General features: G+C 42.4%; 1 protein-coding gene across 4 annotated transcripts in view; it reads right to left on the bottom strand.

The window, feature by feature from the left end:
- Nucleotides 1-2,355: 2,355 nt before the first annotated feature.
- Nucleotides 2,356-21,192, bottom strand: part of DPP6 (dipeptidyl peptidase like 6) — a gene marked incomplete at its 3' end in the record, with an annotated part of 523,189 nt that continues 504,352 nt past the window's right edge. For all 4 annotated transcript variants that reach the window (XM_081996368.1, XM_081996366.1, XM_081996369.1 and 1 more), the window contains 10 exons: nucleotides 17,940-17,987; nucleotides 13,705-13,803; nucleotides 11,306-11,375; nucleotides 9,189-9,383; nucleotides 8,396-8,450; nucleotides 7,411-7,516; nucleotides 6,495-6,553; nucleotides 4,195-4,267; nucleotides 4,022-4,095; nucleotides 2,356-2,502 (listed from right to left, as the gene is read on the bottom strand). In XM_081996368.1, coding sequence (XP_081852494.1) covers nucleotides 2,356-2,502; nucleotides 4,022-4,095; nucleotides 4,195-4,267; nucleotides 6,495-6,553; nucleotides 7,411-7,516; nucleotides 8,396-8,450; nucleotides 9,189-9,383; nucleotides 11,306-11,375; nucleotides 13,705-13,803; nucleotides 17,940-17,987 — 926 coding nt within the window. The remainder of the gene's footprint in view (nucleotides 2,503-4,021; nucleotides 4,096-4,194; nucleotides 4,268-6,494; nucleotides 6,554-7,410; nucleotides 7,517-8,395; nucleotides 8,451-9,188; nucleotides 9,384-11,305; nucleotides 11,376-13,704; nucleotides 13,804-17,939; nucleotides 17,988-21,192) is intronic.

Genomic DNA, 21,192 nt, shown 5'->3' on the forward strand with positions numbered 1-21,192 from the left:
GTCAGCAGGCAGACAGGGAGGAAAGGTGCACTTTTACCAAAGACTAGAGGGTAATAGGGGTCTTCTCGTGATCTGCTACTTTGGTATTGAACCCACTTCGTGCTACTTCCATGTTTTCCTCAAAAACAGTCACCATTTACCATGGTGACACCCTTTACCAAGGTCACAGGCAGATCTGATCTGATCTACACCCTGGAGTTTGGGCTCAGTTCAACCAGGAATAGCACTTCCAGCAACTCAAAGTTTATTTAAGTACTTAGCATTAAATAACAGCAGTAGCAACCAGGGTGGTAAAATAATGTTTTATTCCATGAATGAACAAACACTACCATGCCACATCCTAAAGTTCTTTCTACAAAAGATTGTGGACAGAGCAGATTTTTACATTTCTCGGGACAAGTTCATTTCAGGCTTTTGCACCCATTCAGTGTAGCAAAATCTGGACACGCAGCATTCTTATCGTTTATTTGGCATTTTGCCGGATAAAGCAGATTTATACCGTAGTTCTTGTTCACACAATGTTGATGCACTGTAAATTAAAGAAGATAATCAAAAGCAAACTAGGTCATTTCTGTGGTTTATCAATATATTTTTCATGATGGTCAAAGTACAACCAACATTCAAAGCTTAAAATAATGGTAATAAAAAAGACACACTAAAGAACACAATGGAAACATCATCGTTGCTGTCAGGATGTGAGTTTACCCACAGTACTATGTAAAAAGTAGAAACCAGCATTGACATTCAAGCTGTCAAAACAAGAAAAGAAAATACATTAATTGTTATATTTCCAAGCTAGTACTTCTAAAGAGTCCTGACCAGCAAAGAAGTGTTATCGCATGCATGCTGAACACAAGACTAATATTGAATCGGGGACCTGACGAATAACTGACTTACATTCCTTTATATACAACAAAATGAAATATACAGTATTAATGCTGGCTGTACATTTGGTCAGAATATTTTACACGGAGCGACACTCGTCAAAATTCTTATGAGGCAGAAAGTGGAAGTGAATGAATGTCGGACGTCTTTCTGAGAGTTGAATGCTTTCACAAGAAGTTTTAAAAGTTGCTTTGCACTGCTATAATGAAGTGTTAGATATTTTAAAGTAAAAATGCTCCCCTTTTTTTCCTTTTATGCTAGAGTGAGCAAAAGAGATAATTAAACGTGTTTGGAATGTGCTAATGTGCTAATCATTGACCTGGAATAAAACTAAGCCGCAGACAGCATGTACAATAAACCTCTGCATGTTGGTTCTGTTTAAATAGCTTATGAGATGATCTGCAAAGTATCTGGTACAAATTCCTGCTACCATAGCCTCATCTAGCCTTTCCCAACAGGCTGCCAACCAATTGTTCCACTACTAAAAGAAGAAAAATAATTGTGACGGTCGCATATTTTTCTATAGTACAATAAAAATATCTCAATGTTAAGCTTATTTAGCTTATTTATGTGCATATTTTTCAAGGCTGCCAAAGAAAATACTCAATCTTGCGCACAAAGGCTGTGCTGGGAACATGAGAGTGAGATTTCCTTTGCTTTAATCTAATAGAGTTTTTAATGTTTGGGTACCTCGATCCCCATTGCCTCTTTAGGTCTCCATGGTCTAAAGTGAGTTGGTTAATTCAGCGTATTTTTTTTCCTCATCCAGAACAAGCTGAGAAGCTAATAAGGTAAGCATGAGACCCAATGAAAACAGAAGTAAAAGCTATGCAAAATTAAGAAATAATTACAGGATGGTAAAGAATGGTGGAACTATAGCGATATTTTGTACAATTGAATTTGTGTTTCCTGTAGCAATGAGAAACCTTCTGAACATGGGAAAGAGCAGACAAGTATGTATGAATCAGTAGCCTTTAAAATAATTGTGCTATAATCTTTTCCATGTATTAGGTTAGATTTTTTCTGACACGGTGTGATGCAAACTATAGTAACCTTAATATGGATGATGGATTTCCCTGCTACTGCTTGATTGCTTGAATGCAAAGAGACATCAAATTTTCCAGTCCTCAAGGCGGTTTCTCGGGGTGATCCTTCAAGTTCAGCATCTTGCCACTTTCACACTAGAACTCACATTGTGGCAAATAAAAAAGAAAGGAAAAAAAGGGAGAAAAAGGGAAGAAAAATAAGGTGTTGGTTGTGACAGATCCATTTCAGACAGCAGTTTCTGCTGAGTTCACCATGCTTAATGTTCTTCCATTTAGGAAGGAGTTGCTGTCAAGTAAAGCAGATGAGCTGCTTTCAGTTTTCTTTAAACACATGCTAACAACGTAACATCTCTTTCTTCAGGAAAATGATCCAGTTGCATATTGTTAGAGAGATCTGCCTTGTGCTTAGCACGGACAAGTAGGGTTAATCGTCGTCCTCCTCCTCTTTCAGTGGGGCTATCGGGAGTTTGTCCTGAACCTGGAAACACGCTACAAAGAAGTTGACGATGGAGTTGTACAAATGCTGCTCCAATGCCGCATTGCTAAAGTAATGGCTTTCGTCGGGGTAAATCTGCAAAGAAACGAGGAGATACACACCGTTAGGACCTTAAAGTCTCAGGACTGACCACCCGTATCTGCAACTTGAGCTGGCCTCCAAACCCACTGCTCCTCCTTGGCACTGCACGTCTTCCCATGGATGCGCATGAAGTGCAGGGCAATTCAGGCCCCACAGCACTGTGTGCAGACTTGCATCTTCCTTCAAAAGGAACTTTATGGGGGAACGGTTTTCCATTTACTTCCATTCTGAACAAGTTCAGGCTAAGCAGAACCAGATAACAGCACTTGCTCCTTGTGAAAACTGAAAAAAAACCCCACTGCAAGTCTGTGGAGAGAAATGGCATTAGGTTTTACTAACTAAAATGTGGGCTTTAAAGACAAAATGTCATTAAGTTAAAAAATTGAAATAAAGCTTGCTGGAGAAGTAATTAAATAGAAAAAACAAGCTAGTAATTAAATAGTTTAAGCACAACTTTCCATTTAAATGGAACAGGTAACTTCTGCACATGCAGTAATGGGTTGTCTAGACTGGGATACCGAAGGGGGAAAAAATGAGTTTCTAGGGCTGGATGCTCGCAGGCAGGACTGAGGTGTCTCTGCTACTCTGAGTACCTCGATCCAAAATGTAGCTCCTTCAGCCCTTCATTCAGTCCTCAACTAACCTTTGATGTGCATCAAGCCCATTGGTGCCTTCAAGCTCCAATGTACTAATGCTTCTGCATTGGGAAATGTACGGGGCACCTCAGTCACCGTAGCGCTGATCGAATCCATGCCGCGCTCACAGATTAGCTCCCGTGTCTGTGCTCCCTGTCTGCCTTTGGAGCATGATGGAGTGAGCATACCCACCACATGAGGCTCTGCAGAAATGCAGCCAGAGGGAGCTGGTATTCAGTAAATCAAGCATTAGTAGGACTTGGGCCCTGCAACACAACCATCTATGCTGTGAGCTGTAGCATGGTCCCCAGCAGGGGTTGAGCCTGGGCTAGCTGCGTTCTCCTGGCTGTGGCCTGGGATGTAGCAGAGGGTAGGGACCATCCCCATGGCTGGTGGATGGGTTCATTTTGGAAGCTTTAATGGCTTGGACATGGGCCATTCAGCAAATCAGAGACGTAATTCAGTGGAAAGAGGGGCTTTCTAGACCAGATGACGTCGTTCACAGCGGGATGTCAGATTTAAGTGACATTTCTCTCCTTAACTTTTCTGGTTGATTTCATTTAGATCTCTATTTCCTTGTAATTCATCCTGAATTTGGCCTGTTGTTCCCAAAGAAAGCAAACAGGCATCAATTCCTTAGAGATATGTCTCTTGAAACCTGATTTACTCTAATTTAATAACTGTTCTACAACTGTCCAAACCAAAATAGTGGTATCAAATAAGCACAGGAGTACATAGGAACACATTATATGCTGGTGTTATTTCTTCTGTCAGGCTGTGTTTGCAAGTGGCTTTTCAAAGCTTGCTTCATAACAGCAGTCTGAGTTCAAACTGTGAAATAACTGTTCAAATATGAAAAAAGGAAGCATATACTGTACCTGCAAGCTGTAATTAGCCTTTGCCCTAATTAGGTGTGTGATAAGGTCCGCAGTATGCTGAAAATGGATTTTTTCTGTAAAAACAGATTACAATCATTAAAGAGGCAAATTTAATTAAGAAAAATCAAAGCCAGCCCAAACATATAATGAGCTCAAATGATGGGCTAACTCACCATCAGCGGTAGCATGAATGATCAAAAATGTCTGTTCCTTCAGTAATGAGACTCTGTGTGCTAATTTGGTGATCTGTGAAGGTAAAGGTTGCAGTAAGATTAAAAATCTTGCTACAAATTAGCAATTTATATGGAGAAAATAGAAGCACTTAATTCCATTTGATAGTTCATCACAGGATAACAAGCAGACACCAGAACAGCATATTCTCTTGGCTACTTGAATCAGTCTGGAGGTAAAATAGACCCCCACTCTGTCCTTCCAGACTCGCTGTCAGGAGCAGGAAGAGGTCAGAGACCCTCGCCTGTTCTGATAACGTTCATCAAAAGCCTGAACTGCAGATGACATGGAAAATGTCAAAGTGAATTTCCAGTGAATACAGAACACTGATGAAAAGCCTGCCCAGGTGCCTATGCCTAAGAACTCTTTGGAGACCTGGAGTGACTTTGGTATGGTCTGAAAGCCAACCTCAACGAGCTTTGACAGCCCGGGGAAGGATCTGATACTAAATTCAAGTGTCCACTGCTGAGAATGCCTTTGCCCCCAACTGTTTTTCAGATGTACAGGGGAAATACAAATCTGAGTGACTGCAAGTCATACTGGGTAAGAGAAATGAAGGACTTCTCCACTTTTTGCTGCATTGTTCAGAAGAATACAAGTCTCAAGGAGACTCCAAAAGACTTCAAAAAGTCTTGGAGTGGCAAAAGGAATGTATGTCTGAAATCACAGATGTTACTGCTTTATAGAGGGGCAGGAAAGAATAGCTGTCTGAACTTAAATTCATGTTTCTTTCACTGTTTAAATGCATGTGCCCTAGCTCTCATTCACTTACGTCAGTTAATGCATTTTTCAGTTCAAACACCCTTGTTTCAATCCTGTCTTTTACCTCTTTTCACCTTCCCACTGCCCAGTGTTTGGTGGATGCAGCCCTGTTCTGGCTTTCTTGCAGCACCACACGCTGTATGGACTTTTAGAAAATGTTTGCAAATTTTGCAAGGGTGCCTCTGATCTTCGCTCTATTGTTGGACTTAACTAACGAGCTCTCTCATCATCAGATTGCCGGCTATGATGCTTAAGTCTTGTGATGGTGTATGCACACATTTTGCACGTTCTCCCCCTATATGGCTCCTTCCTTTCTGCTCCCTCAGGTTACAGTCTTGAATTATGGGACCTTCATAAAGTTCATGTCTGGTCCATGGGTTAGGAACAGTTCTTCTCCCTAACCAGTTCATGGTTCAACTGTGGTGTCTAGGAGATGTGTACCAGTTAGGGTCCGTATCCAGAATGGTGCCACGCTCTACAGAGACCCCAGGTGCTGTTCCTAGCAGTTAGTCCCAAGTCAACCAAAAGCACCACTATTTGGTTAGGCCAGTTTTTCAATGCACAAAGAGCGTGTGGCAATACAAAGCTCTCAATTCTGGAATATTTTCCCTTGTTTTCACCTCTACTGACCTGCCTTCAAATTTCTAAAAGGACTAAAAAAGTTTGCAATGAGCTAGAGATCAGGAGTGCAAAATCTGAGAGACAATGAACTCAGTATTTAGACAGGCAGGAAAAGCTTCCACTGCAGGGGCAGAAGGTGCTACCTGCCTTCTCTGCAAGAAAACAGTTCCAAACCTTTGCTTCCTTCATGTCTTCTAGCTGAAGACAAGGCTTAGTAGGCTTAACAATGTTTTCTGTATAAGAAATTTTGTTTGTGTGACTATTCTTTATTAGGTTTTTCCTCCAAGCAATTGAAGGAAAGAAGACATGAATCAACTGATCCCATCATCCTTATTGCACAATATCTTCATTAGCTGGTGCCGTGTCTCCTTTTCCATGCTCTGCTCAGTTCTGACACAGAGCTCTGCCTACCTGAAATATCACATCTGTGCTTACATTGAAAAAGCCAAGAGAAGCTGAGCTTCACTTGACTTTGGGTCAAAAATTATACCTCAGAGAGAATCAAAGTGGCAAGATCATTGGGATGAACTTTAAAGGAGGTCATGACATTGTGTCCACTTGGGCATACCCGAGTCACTCAGCCTCAGCAATTTCAATCTGTCAAACTGGACTAACTGTATTTACCCAATTTAGAGATGCAGACATGAAGGCTAATCAATAAAAAACATATTCATCATTACTATTAAGACAACAAAAGCAGTAAGCAGGCTGAAGAACACCTTGCTGCCTTTTAAATATAGAGTTTTACCAGTGAGTCTAACTTGCATATCCTTTTTCCATCCCCAAAAGAGAACACACTGAGGAAGAGTTAAAACCCTGTTCACATTTTATCAGGGAAATGCAGTGTCCATGCAGTTACCTCGTATGCTCTGTTATCAATCCCATGCAAGCCCAAGTATCTTTCAGAAAAGGCTGAAGCTTGAAAAGAAAAAAAGAAAACATCTTTGTCAGTCATAAATGAGTACACTTGTGCCGGACAAATATTGCAAACGCTAAAAAATATCTTCTTTTCTAACATTGCCTTAGTTACATAGGAAATATTCCTAACAGTTTTTGAAAATGCACTAAGAACATGTATGATACTGCAGTCTTTCATCATCACCATGTACTTACGGTTTCTAAATAAGTCACAGAAGAGCCTTTTTGTTTTTCGTTAATGCAACCAAGATATGAGAGAAGAGCACTATTGTGTTGTGTCCCTTCCTCCTTTCACATGGGGCTGTCTCCATCAACAGTTGACTGCAAGCTCCCGTTGGTCTCAGGGGTAACTGTACGGGACCTGAAGGCTAGCTTAACACCACTGACTTTCATGGAAGTTCCCTGATTTTCACTGGCACTAAGTGCAAAGGGAACTGGTGTCTCTGAGAGAAAGGACCACCATGTCCAGTGGAGTATTGCCATCAGAGAGATGATGAGGTGGGCAGGCTGGACCACAACTCCCAAGGATGGATGGATCAGGCAAGAAAGAAGCACATTCAAGGCAGTGGTGCAGGTTGGTATCAGAGGCTGGAGGGGTTTAGAGCTAATTCTTCTTTATTTGGAAGGAATGAGTAATAAAAGTTACTTTATCACTCTGACCACCATGGTTGGTCCCATTGGTGCCAGCAAAACTGTTCCTGAGGGGGAAAAAAGCGTTTATAGCTAGTCCTAAGAAGACACACGATACAAAACAGGCAGGAGCTTGGGGAAGAAAGAGTAGATAACTGTGAAAGGTTCGGGCAGAAATATCATTTGTGGTCAGCAAGAGGGCCTGTGGGCTCTGGGATGGGGTTTACCATATAGTTTGAAGTCCGTCAGCGGGGAGAGAGCAGCTCCACAGGCAAACACCTGGTTTTCTTCGCCGGCTGGAAGCATATAAGTGCTCAGGTAGCCACCGTAATCCTGGAACAGAAACAGGGCAGGGCTGTCAGCCATCCTGCCATGAGGCGCTGCTGCTTTTGGGTGGAGAAACAGGGCAGCTGAGACCTTGCAGTAAACTCAGCCAATTATAGACCCTTGCCCTGAAAAAACATGAAAGAAGGGAGATCTTCCTGGCTTTGGCAGATGTGGCTGAAGACAGGCTCTACACTCATTGCACTCTCCTGAAGACATGAGGGCTGTGTGCTCAAGAGCTTGCCTCTTTTCATCTCACATTATGACTGTGGATCCGATCAGATATGTTAGCTCTCAAAAATATTACCCTGGTTTTTCGTTATTTAAAATGGACATCACAATTTCAGCTTCTGCCGTCAGCCTGTTAACAATTCCCTGCAGAGATGCTGCTGTATGTACAGCTCTTCTCGCCCACTCTAAGCCTGCATCTCCCACAATAAACAATTTCTACTCGCAGTCCCATTCTCATTTCAAACTGTGTGTACTTTGCAATTGTTGTTTCCCAGCCGGGCTCACACTGTGGTGCGAATCAGCCTGAGAAATCGATATTGTTGTTGTACATTTGTATGACACGAGCTGGATCTACCAATATTCCCATAGGCCTTAAGGGACAAGATGAAAACGAAATGAAAGTTTGCAAGGGTAAAAATAATTAATTTTTTCACAGTGTTTTTCTGACAATCGTCACTTTCTGCGCTTGGAAGTTAATTAAAAAAAATTGACAAATACATTGGTAAAATGAAAGCTTTCATCTTTAACAGTCTATCTCAAAAATAAATAATAATAAAACAGTCACCACTGACACATTCAATAAATCAGGATTTAGCTCAGCTGCTTAGACACAGCAACCAACTAGAACAGCACAGAGGAACTACGGGAAAATGTTACCTTCCCAAACACACCGACTCGCAGCTTATCAATGTAATGCTCCTTCAGCATTGTCCTAGAACATGAGAGAGGAGAAACAATGGGTTAAAAATATTTTTCCCTTAGATGTAGCAAACATAGTGTGACTTTTATCAGCCTGAATTGGGGGTGGCCACAGAAAAATGATGTAGACAATCTCAATTCATGCTGGTACATGCTGCTTTCACATGAGTCTCCGTTCGGTTTAATCTTGCAACCCGTTGTGTTGGATTTGACCAAGCAATGGCAACAAATAACCTGCACTACCTCTGAAAGTCATAATAGACCTGATGCTATTGCACTACTCTGACGGTGTTTTTAGGTCGATTATGTGCAGAATAAATCTAACAATATGATAGGACTTGACATTTAGGGTATGCGCTGTTTCTTCTGTTTTAAAAACTTACAGCATTTAAAGATGGATTTTTTCCAACTATCAGGCCAGCAAAAAAATTAATGTAGGAGTTGATATTCAAGCTTACTTTTTTGTAGCTGTATGACTGTATAGAGCTAAAAATAAATCGGCTTTGAACACGTGATACAGATAAGTGTGCTCTAATTTAGCTCTGGTTAAGGCTTGTTTTCCTCCCTCTGCACTGGCTGGAATGAGCTCTCTCTCACATGGCATCACTTGGTCACAGCTGTATGACTACATTGTCCTTCCCTCCCATCTCCTTGCTCTACCCTACGCAAGCATTAAAGCAACCAGGACTAATGATAGTCTTGGGTTAATTTTCATTAATGAATTAATTTCTTCAATAACAGTGTCATTCACCGGACAGCTTCCAACTGATCCTTCTCTTCCAAAAGTCCCAGCCTTCTCTTAACCTCATGCAACAGCTTAGTGCCTTGGAAGCCACTCCCACGACCGTCGAACTTCAGCACGATGGCGTTGTGAGAGCTGACCATGACGCTTTCCCACGTCACCTCAAATCTCTCTGTTACGATCTGGCTGCCGGGCGTCCCGTCTCTGAAACAGAAACAGGCATCAAGCAAAGGCAACGGCACGAAGCACGGGCCAAACGCCCTCCCCGGGGCCGTGAGCTTGCCATGGCAATGGGGATCGGCGGGTCCCATGTGCGTTGTAAGGGAGGGCAGATTTCAAGAAGGGAAGACCAGTCTCTGTAATGTTGATGCAGAGAAGGCTGGTTGTGTGGGATGGGTTTTGAGGCTGGGGTGGAAGCTGCAGGCTGTTTTCTGCCTCCCTCCTTGCACAGCAACTATCGCTGTGCTAAGCTGAGCTTTGAACAAACCTAGCAAGCACATCACTAACTGGGCAGGACTCCTCCTGTGAGTAAACCAGAGCGGCGACACAGAGGTCAGTTGGGTTCTCCCCATTTATGCCTGCTCTAATCTATAGTTATTTTCTAGTAGGATTTTTCTGCTGGAGGGGTTTCTGTGAGGATCCTGGCTTTGGGGAGTGCTGGCACTGCCAAAATATGCTGGATGAAGCTTGCAGACATCAAACCCCCATTCTTTTACTGGTAAGTGCTTGGGTTTCGTTCACTGCCCCCATTCACCCAGCCCAGACCTCCCCTCTCCCATGGGCTTCTCCGGAGCGGCTGTAGATGGAGCCGTCAGTCACTTCTGTCACCACTGCTTAACACAAGAACACTTAAAGCGATAAAACTAACAGCTTAAAAATGCCCAGGTTGGACCAAAATTGGTGGGTAAGGGACAGGGGTGGGCAAGACTCCCTCTTCACCCTTCTGCTTAAGGCCCGATCCTGCGCAGGGGAAACATCTCAAGAAATATTGACCCCACTTCAGCCAGACAGCTCAGAAAAATGAAGAGATGATGATGATGATAAGTAGTATTTTAGGACTGGGATTACTGTAGAGCCATTGGCACTTCCATCTACTTCTTGTCCTTTTTGGGGTTCTCGGAGACATCAGGCAACTCACTGCAGGATATTAATGTGCGTGAGACTTCAGTCATTCGCATTTGCTCAGGCGAGACCCCGGCACATCCAGCTTCAGAGGCAGCCTAATCAAGTGCTGTTAGCTTGATGAGTACCAATCTTCCTCAAGCACTTGTATAATGAAGTACATTTTCTCTGCAGTAATTTTGTGATGTAACGACATGCTTATTGCAGTGTTTTTGCCCTTCATGCAGGGATGTGCAGGATGTTGTTCAGGCATTCGTCACCCCTGCATGAGGCTTCTCTCTCGTGGGGTGCTCCCTGCCAGGGAGCAAGTGATGCAGTGGGACGCAGCCAGGGCCAAGCAGATTCTTCCAAGGTCAGTGATTTCTCTCCCTCAGTTTCTTTCCAAATTGCCAGAAAAAACCCAGTAATGTGTATTATTATTACTAAATGTTGCATAAAGAAATACCCATCTGCTATGCCTGCCAGGAGGAAAACCTACCTACCAAATATAAATGCTAACCTCCTGGAGATATTCAAAGGTTTCTAGCTCTCCTTTCACTGCCACTTCGGGGAACACTGGCATTTACAGGGGAAGGACTGCTGCATGAGGGCATCTAAAATATAAGCTATAGTAAGGCTGACTGCATCCAGTTCTAAAACTATCTGTTAAGCACAGGCTGAGTGCCCTAAGAACTGGGACAGAAAGTCAACGTCCATCTTTAATTCCTCCCCTTCCTGTTTCTGCCCCAAAAAGTACTGAATTACAGGTGTACGTGGAACAACTTTACAAAATCCTACAATTTACTCTGCAGGATTTCACTAGGGCACGTCCTGGGAGCTGAAACCCTTGGCTCAAACACGGGACCTACGTCTAGCCTCTCCCAGCTCCAAGGTGAGACAGGGGGTAGGGACCAACATGCTGGACCTCATTGTACAAAACAGATCTTAAAAGGCTCTGATCATGGCTGAGGTTTCCACACTTTCCCAAAAATGTGAACAGAAAGAAAGGATGAGCAAGAACTTACACAACCAAAAGCAAGGGGTAGTGCGCGGTGTCCGAAAAGGTTGCTGGCTTTAAGATCTGCATTGGCAATTCTAGGCAAAAAAAACCCAAATAACAACACGTCTTCAGTGCGGGAACACTGACATAACTCTAATAGATTTTCGGGTGTTTTGGTCACTTATGAGCAGGAACAAAATGGCATTTCAGAGGCACTGGTAAATAACACCTTAGAAACACAGATGTTGTCAAAGGCAAGACCCATATTATGATAGCCGAGGTGACAAGAAATGTAAATTGGGAGTACAGCAGAGCTGTTCAGTCATGCGTCACTTTTACAGCATTCAATTAACATCTGGCAAGAGCTATAATTTTCCTTTTTGGCAGCTGGATGAGTAATGCAGCCAGAAATCAATATTTCATGGCAGCAGAGGAGGGGGAAAATCGGCGATGAAAATGATAATTCAAAACCCAATTAAGTATGGTGGCTGCGGGACAGAATAGGATTATTTTGCTATAAAGGTGTGAAGACAGATAGAGAAACACGTATTTTAATCCTAACTTCCAGAGGGCTTAATTTTGCTATAAAACAGGAGGTGACTGTGCTGAAACCCACGTCGTTATACCGGTACTGAACCAACGTAAGTGAGGGATGTGCTCACCAAAGCTTCATTTAACTGCTTCCTATGGCTTCGTACCCATAGCCAAAACCACTGCCACACAAATGCTTTCCGCATTAATGAGAGCACATTTATTTTTAAAATGTTACCTACAATCCAGATTAGCAAAGGCCCAGCAATTAAATCGGTATTAGGAGCATTTTCAGTAGATTAATACCCAGATTAACCACGCAGTTTAAGTGGTTTGCTTTGCAATCATTGTCTGACACTCCACCTAATTAGTTATTCCATCTGAATGCTAATAGCTGCAAATTGGATCAATGGCCCAGGGACAGCCAGAAAGGCCATCGCTTGACTTTAAATACAACTAAGCACCACGTGCAGTGTTCCCAAGGCTGTTACGCCCAAAGCCTTGAAAATACAGGGAGGGCAGAGCACAGCCACACGGCTGTGGCCAGCTTCTGTTTATTCCGCACAAACACATACATTTTTGGTTAAACGAGCAGAATTACATTTCAATGATATCTGCAGTTAAGAAATTTAGCATCAAGCTGAGTAATTCCTAATGAGTTGCCACTGCCACTACGAATTGGCTCATGGTGGGTATGGACATGATCTTTATGGCAGGTTTTCCCCCCATCTTTTCCTGCCCGAAACACTTGGAAATGCACATCTGTTCTTGTTATTTTATGGACTGGTTTATGTTCCTAATGCCCATGTGGCAAGAAGAACATTTTAGGGCCATTATGAGCCTTTTCAAATGGCAACTGTCTCTCAGCCTTTGCTTCCCATTTTATAACACCTGGTAATGGTCGGAATGAGTAACGTGCCATCCATCACACCTCACTGCTTTCATTTCACTGCATCCAATCTGAGAGGTACGCTCCTTTCTGGCGTGGGAAACGTCATGGGTCATACTTTGAACCTAGTGGTTGGTTTTGGTTGTTTGTTTGTTTGTTTAAGTTGCCACCGTACACTCAAACTGTGGGTTTTGGGAGCCATCGCACAACTCCGAGTATGTGGATTTTCCACATATAGGTAAGAGATCTGTGTACAGCCAGAGGAGATGCTTTTTTCGTTGTTTTAGATACAACAACAGAGACAGGCAGAAAACATTTACACTTTGTCTGTTTGCCATTAGGCTTTTCTCTCTTTCTGCCGTTTGGCATCTAGACATGTGTGGAATGGTTGCACAAGTGGTACACATAATGCACCAGCTTGCAGATATAAACTGCTCACAGTTTCTGCCTTCTTGACTCCAGGTGAAATCTCTTTTGGCTTTTCTCATAAAGCTGTTTTTTCCAACCCTATCGAATGATATGGCTTTCCCAAAGAATCCTGAAGGACTCCGATGGGCTGTTATCAGAGAGTCGTCTTCGTTCACCGCAGTTCAGTATTGTACACTGAAAGGCGGCCACAGCTACAGCCAGCAAGCACATACAGTATCCCACTTCAAACCCGTCTTAAATAATACACCAGTCCAGCTAGGGCAAATGCCCTGAACAATGGGGGCACCACACCGTGTCATTTCCCGGAGTGGCTTTTTCTCTACAAAGAAAATTTTAAAAGGAAAAAAAAACCCCCAACCCTATCATTTTGCCTTCCTTCAGCTGCATTCTCATCAAATCCTGTCTCTGTAATAACCTCCTTATGTAGCACATCCTAAGAGAGTGCTTTGCAAATGTGTGAGTTTATTGAGAGCCAAAGACATTTTTCCTCCTGCCAGTCTAGCCAAGATGACTGTATCATTTCACAGAAATAGCAGTGAAAAAGAAAAATAAGAGAGAGGAAAGGTTTTACTTACTGTAATCATCTATCTTGATTTCCATGTATTCTACCTTAGGCATTTGCCTGTCATTTACAATCAGCTGCACATTTTCATTTACTTCCAGCTCAAAAATTTCTGAAAGAAGAAGAACAAGATTACAAAAGCTTTTGGCATTGTTTGTGAAAAAGCATTTTAACCTTTTATAGCCACCTTAATATTTGTAACACAAGTTTCCTTATAAAAGAATTTCCTTCTAGTCCTCACAGATGTCTAATTCAGTTAAGTCTTTGAAACCCCTTCCAGGTTCTGCAAAAAGCTATATTCCTGAAATCAGCGACATTCCCCATGCAAATGGGAATGCGACCTTCTGTGTTGAGGCAGTACCATGGGTCCCAGTCAGACTTCTACCTGCCATGCAAAGCTAGATATCAAATGAAGAAGTCCTCAAGTCTGTGTCCAAGTTACACGTAATAAATGGGGAAAGGTAGGAGACCATGGAGGGAGTCTCCAGGACAAGGTTGTGCCACTAGACAAGAGAAAATCCATGAGAAGGAAAGCCGTGGGGAGAGAAGAGTGACAAAGGTCATACAAACCTGCAACGTCAGGTTTTGGGAAAGTCTTGGCTTTCAGAGTGTATTGAGAATTGTTCATTTTGCTTGTGTGTCTTATCCAAGGACTCTGGCACTGCAATAGAGGATTCCTTCCTCCTTCCCAGGATTTAACCTTTATACCCCTCATCCTGGCCATGTGCTCCATGCTGAGCCTCTCCTAGAAAAAGTGACCACCTCCAACATCAGAAAGAGCAAGTCCTCCTCAGCGGGTAAGTAAAGGGTCCATCTTTAGGAGACATTTCAGGTTGTATGCCCTAGGCGGTGGGAAAAGTCTCCTGGTGATGGTGAGGCTCCTGAACCCCGTGGGGGAGGGATTCAGGGGCCAGGGGATCCCACTGTGGTGGCAGTGAACGCTGGTGTGGGGAGCCTCTTGCAGTGCTCATCCCCGTGGCATCAGGCTGGGTTTGAACCAGGGGGATCCAGGGCGTTACCTCTGCCATGTGAACCCAAGGAGGGTTTGAGGTTTCGCACCAAACTATGAGTTTCATTGACTGTAACTTCCCTTTCGAGACACACCGATAAATAGATGTGTAACCCCATTTCCTCAAATAATACTTACGGTACCCGATTACCACGCTTTCATTGCCCGTCTCTGCTGAATAGGCAGGCACAGCGCAAAAACATGCCCTTCCCAGTTAATGCATTCCAAAGATATTTCAGCAATAGTATATTGGTTCAGTGACTATTCACCCTGCTTCTGAAAAGCCTGGCTCTTCTCTGTTGAAACCACAACCTCCACAAAAGTGCCAAAGCAACAGCCTATTACATTTAGTTAAATATTAAGATTCTCATTTAATTATGGCACACACAAGTAGCTTTATCAGCAGAAAGGGGCTTGCCACGTAGGGGAATTTAGTCAAGCCGTTTTATTTGTTCATATAATTGCATTCACAGAAAGCCAGGAAGACTGTGGAGGAAATAAAAAAGATTGGCATATCTCCTAAAGGACTTTCTTTTCTGCTTTAGGACCACAGGGAGCTTGAGTCTGTGGAGTACAAATGGTCATTGCTTAATTAAATGTAAGCACGGTATAATATTCAGTGCAACTCACTATTATCAGATTATTGCAGAATACAGAGGCAAACTCCCTTTATAGAGTAATGGGCTCATATTAAATAAGTAAATTCAGAAACATGCAACTGTCAGTTGCCCTTTATACAAAAGCAAAAGAATGAGGGGAAAAAAGGGAACCAGGGGATATGATAATCACATGCAGAAAATCATGAATTTCAGTAGGGGATGTGTTCTGTGCATGACTAGATTGAGCTCTCGATGCAATAAATGCTACATATATATATCTGTCAAAATAAAACTAGTCTCTGTCATTTATGTTACTTTTTCAAGCCCTTCATTTGCTGTTTCTGTTTTATAGTATCTCTCATTTTGTTCACCTAAAAGTATTTTATAAAACTATATGGGAGGCTACAACACAGTTCACGAGAGCACTGTCCTGTACACACTGTTATAGCCAGTCAGCCATCTCCACGTCTATGGTAAAATTAAGGTATTGTGATTAAGGGGGAAAAAAAAAGAGACACTTTGGAGCTGTAGGTCAGAGCTAAGAAACTCTCCTGGCCCTGTGGCAACATCCTCTGTGGGCTGAAGAGCCTTGCGGGCACCAGGAGCGCTGCCCTGGAGATGCGCTCAGCCAGGGCACTGCCAAGCCCAGGTCTCTGCTGGGAAGAAGAAGAGCTGATACTCCCTTGTGCAGAGACTGAGGTATGGGTGGTCACTGGTGCAGAAAGACTGGAGAGCTAGGAACTTGCAATTTGCTTTCAGTATTACTTAAAAAAAGCAATTCTTGTATTTTTGTAGGCCAGGATAAATACAAATGCCAACTTTTGCTTATTTATAGCAGACGTAGTTTCACAAGGGACCAGACTGGCACATGGAGCTATACCCCTATCCCACTCACGACGAGAACATGAACAAAAAGTGAGAGCCCTCCTCCGGGCAGCAAAATCTGTCAGGTCTCATGGCACATCTACCCAGAAATCGTAGACCAGTGGGGAAACTGAGGCACAAGGAAATGAAATATTTATCTCGCAGTCATCCCATAAGCAAGATGATGGAGATGGTCTAAGCCATGGTACGTTGTGCTGCTTTGCTTTGGCAGCAAAGATCCTTCTTCTGCCCTTACAAGACAGTCAGCACATTGCTTTAGCGTAACTTGTTCCAGGATGCTGCTAACTTTATGCATACCTTTCTCTGCAAAGGAGCTGTTAAATTGGAACAAATTAATTGAAAAAGATGGGAGGAGAAATTATAGTTAAATGTACAATGCATCTCCTTAACGGTATTGAACACTGTTAACACTAGATGGAACACTGCTGAGTATTTCTATTTTAATGGTAAAGTATACAATATGCCACAAATCTGATTTTAAATGTGATTAAAAAAAAAATCAGTCAAAATTTCGGATTTCACTCCGTACATCCTGCTTACAAGCAAAACTTTTCTAGGTGGGGTAAGGGCTTGAAATGGATGTTGCCAAGAGAAATTGAGAGAACAGGGAATAAAAAGTCACACACAGAAACTGTATGAAGCAAGATGGATCCTGTGCTTTTTTCTTACATGTCCTGGTGCCACAGGAGTTTTTCCTTTGACACTTACCACCTTCAGTGGGAAATTAAGCAGCTCAGCATTTCACAGAAAACCTGTAGTTTGGGGGCCAAGTTCCCGGGTTTGCTCTGCTCCTTTGCAGATACAACAGCAAGGAGTTGCTGTAAATCCAGTTAAGCTAAACTGATACCTGATAAACTGGCGGCATACAGAGCAGCTAGAATAAAGCTGTTGCTTCTTGTTTGGATCACAGCAATGCCTGAAGTCCCTAACTGCAGGTTAAGCCTGGGCTAAATTCTACATTATAATGACAGATAAGGGTTTCCAATCAAAATGACGGGAGCAGATAAATCTTGCTTTCACATGAGACTCAGTCCCACACCCTGCTACGAAGTCTCCTGAGACTTTTAAAAAGGTGCCTTGGTTTAAGAGACCTTGGTTTAAGACCCCTGTAGAGAAAGGACAGAGAAAGGCTGTCTATCTGAGGGTCCCTGCCACACTGATTTGGGGTAAAAAATTGAACTTTCTGGATAATTTGTATTGCTACAGGTATGAAGGAGGAATCCCAGAAATCTCATGGCTCTCTGGGCTCTACAGGGATCCCTAACCAGTCTGGCAATGGCTACAGCCAGTACCAAAGATTTGGAGAGAAAAAACTTGTATTTGGAATAATTCCACCTTCACATTGGTGTACATGTGCATCACTAGCATTAAAAAAGCTGTACTGAACAAGTGAGTGCTACAATCCCCCGGAAACCAGGCAGAGGTACAACTTGTGGGGCTCATTCCTCTGTGTTGTCTCTTTCAACCTGGTAAACCATATTAGAGTCATTTTTAAAAAATCATAGATTAAGCTAAATATTTCTTATTTTTGAGTAGGTCGTAAATCAATATTTGTGGAAGACTAACAAAAAGAGCGGCAGAGATCTGAACAGTGCATTTTTTGAAGAAAGTTGATAACAATTGTCATGCCCAAACCACTGTTTTCACACCCCAAGACTTACACTCCCTACTAGTGTAAGTTTACTAAAAAGCAGGGACATCTCAGTGTCCTGCCTGACTACTTTGAAGAATTGCAAGGCTCAAGCCCATTCTTACTCTGTGCATCGGTTGTGTTGTGAACAGTCACCATCGGGACTCGGGGACCTTGAAAAGAAGAAGAAAAAAACTCAGTTAAATATCTATTGAAGAACACACAGACACACGTGAATCTGGTTTTGAATTCCACAGAGCTGAAGACTCCTGAGACTCGCTTTCCATGCAAGAGTAATCTAAAAAGCAAATCACCCTGGTATTAGAAAGTGTCTGTGAATAAATGACAGTACTGTAGACTCGAAGACATGCGAGGTTTCAAAGCCCTCTCCCAACGGACCACTAAATGCATCTTTCCCTAATTTGTAAACATTATAATTAGCACAAACACAATTAAATCACTTGCTTTAAATTATTCTAATGACACCCAAACATCAAGCATTTACATTTTATGTGCGATGGATAACTGTTGCTGTTTTGCAAATGTTATCGTTTTAGGGTTTTTTAAAATGAATTAAACACCAGTTTGGCTCTTACACTAAAAAAGACCACATACGGCATCTTAAAATGCCACATTTGGGTACCGAAATCAGCTAATAGTACAGAAAGAGTACAATCATTACTATGCAATGCACATGAGTGAACCACAGAATTCATTGCCATAAGATGCTACCGTCTTTAGGATGCTGTAGTCTTTACCACAGGAAGCTCTGGTCTTCAGCACAGGGTGCTGTAGGATGCTGTAGTCTTTAGCACAGTGCTCTGGGTGGAATTTCTTGTTCAGAAAGTCACCAAGTGGCTGACCGATAGAAAAATGGGATGGTACATGAGATTAGGTTCATTTTGTAGCTGTCAGCTTCTATCTTTCTGCTTTTCAGTTGTCATCTGCTTACTGCTCTTGGAGACAGGACGCTGGGCCAAAAGGAGCTTCTGTCTGATGCAGCACAGCTGCTCATAGGTTACTACCATGCTTGTTTGTAGCTCTTCCAATGAGTTTGACAGTACTGCTTGGGAAGGTGGAAGCAGCACTACCATGACGAAATGACAGCGGTTACCTTACTGCCCTTCCCTTTCCCTAGACTGTAATATGATGCAGCAGCAAGTGTGAGCAGCTGAGGAAAGATCACCCATACAGCCAGCAAAGATCCAAAACAGCAGGGCCAGCGGGCTCCCACGCCATGTGTGGGTGAAGATCACAGATCGTAGAATCATAGACTCATAGAATAATTTAGGTTGGAAAAGACCCTTAAGGTCACTGAGACCAACCATAAACTTAACACTGCCAAGTCCACCACTAAACCATGTCCCTAAGCACCACATCTACACACCTTTTAAATGCCTCCAGGGATGGTCACTCAACCACTTCCCTGGGCAGCCTGTTCCAGTGCTTGACAACCCTTTTGGTGAAGAAATTTTTCCTAATATCCAATCTAAATCTCCCCTGGTGCAACCTGAGGCCATTTTTTCTTGTCATATCACTTGTTACTTGGGAAAAGATACCAACACCCTCATCGCCACAACCCCCCTTCAGGTAGTTGTAGAGAGCGATAACGTCTCACCTCAGTCTCCTTTTCCCCAGACTAAACAACCCCAGTTCCCTCAGCTGCTCCTCATAAGACTTGTGCTCCAGACCCCTTCCACCAGCTTTGTTGCTCTTCTTTGGACACACTCCAGCACCTCAACGTCCTTCTTGTAGTGAGGGGCTCAACAGAGTATTTGAGGTGCAGTCTCACCAGTCTTCATGGCAGGACTTGTCTTTTCTATATACTGTATTTCCAGTTCAAACTTACTGTGTGTTGAGGGTGGGGATGGCAAAATTTGGAACCATCTGTACAAATGATCCATGGAGGAAAGGAAACCGTGTTTCCTACTTTCTTGGGCTTCGACAGTCTGGTGGCACGCTGCTGGCATGCAGGGCAAACCCACAGTTGAACTACATTGAATATCAAAAAACCCAACATTTCTTAAGCTTCAAAATTAAGACAGCTTAAAGAGGCTCGATATTCACTGAGTTTCAAGGCCCTTTAAGATGTCTTGAGTCCTTCAACCTACAAGCAAATCCTGCGTTCTCACCAGTCGTGTCCACCAGCAATCTGTGTAGAGGTGGCTGAGAAAAAGCCCCTGAAATGCTGCAGCTGAGAGTGTGCACACGGCTGGCAACAAATATGGGTTACTATGAGCCACCCATACTGGGTCAGTAAGTGAAATAGTAAGTTCTTGAGAGCAAGAAACAGTTTAGGGTGGTATAACTGTATCAATGGTTTTCCCTGTGCTGTCAAGAAACCAGATCCCATTGCACACAATCAAAGAGTGTTACATGTAGACCTTGCCTAAACAGAGAAGAGGCAGAAAAAGATTTTATTTATAATTAATCTGACTGATATGGCAGCCTGACTTTTGTTTCCTAATAATTGAGAATTTTCTTCAGTAACAACCCGATTCCCTTGCACCTTTTTCTTTGAATGCAGCTAAGTAAGTATAATGCACAGAGGAAAACCCTGTTTTACTCACCAGGATTTATCTGAATTTACCTTTCTACTACCAATATACATTGATATGCTGACCATATTTATTTATAAATCTGCCATGCTTTTCCCCTGCAGTCCCAGAAGCCAGTCCACTGGAAAAGCAACAAACCTAATAAACAATTCATCATGGGCATGATAAAATCATCACCGCAAATAAAAGGAATCCTCCCAAATGACTTCAGTGAGAGCCAGAGTGGTTCTTTAATTAACACAAAAATTCCTAACAAAAAGAAAAGGATAAAGAGAGAAATACAATGCATATAACCCTTTTACTTTCTAATTTATTTTTCCTTTTTGTGTTGGCACTGGAAAACCAGCAAGAAACTAATAAATAAAGAAAAAAGACAGTATGTAGTTTCAAAAATTCTATATATTATATCGTGTTTCCTTATTCTCTTACTACCTTACTGTCATCTCCCCAAATCAATATTTTAAAGTGACGTCCTATACAAATACATTCAGTTTGAGGTCATATCAAATAAAAATTTTTTAAAATATGCATCAGTATTCTTGAAAAAGTAGACTTTTGAGTTTCTCAATTTCTGTTTTTCAACAAACGAGGAAAAATGCAAAAGACAGAAATCTACAGAGTAGAATCATCAGGTTTGTGCGAAAGATTACTCTCGATATTAAATATTCCCCATCATGACATTCCATGTAACAATGCATTTCACTTGTGAGCCGTCCGAAAGTCATTACGAAAAAACCCCACTTTTTTAAGGAGTTATGTAAATTGCTTTTTTCAATGCCAACTTTTAAAGTAAAGCAGCCTAGCTACATGCTAGACTATG

The sequence above is a fragment of the Phaethon aethereus genome (genome assembly GCF_964289735.1).
Source record: "Phaethon aethereus genome assembly, chromosome: 2".
NCBI classification, from domain to species: Eukaryota; Metazoa; Chordata; class Aves; order Phaethontiformes; family Phaethontidae; genus Phaethon; species Phaethon aethereus.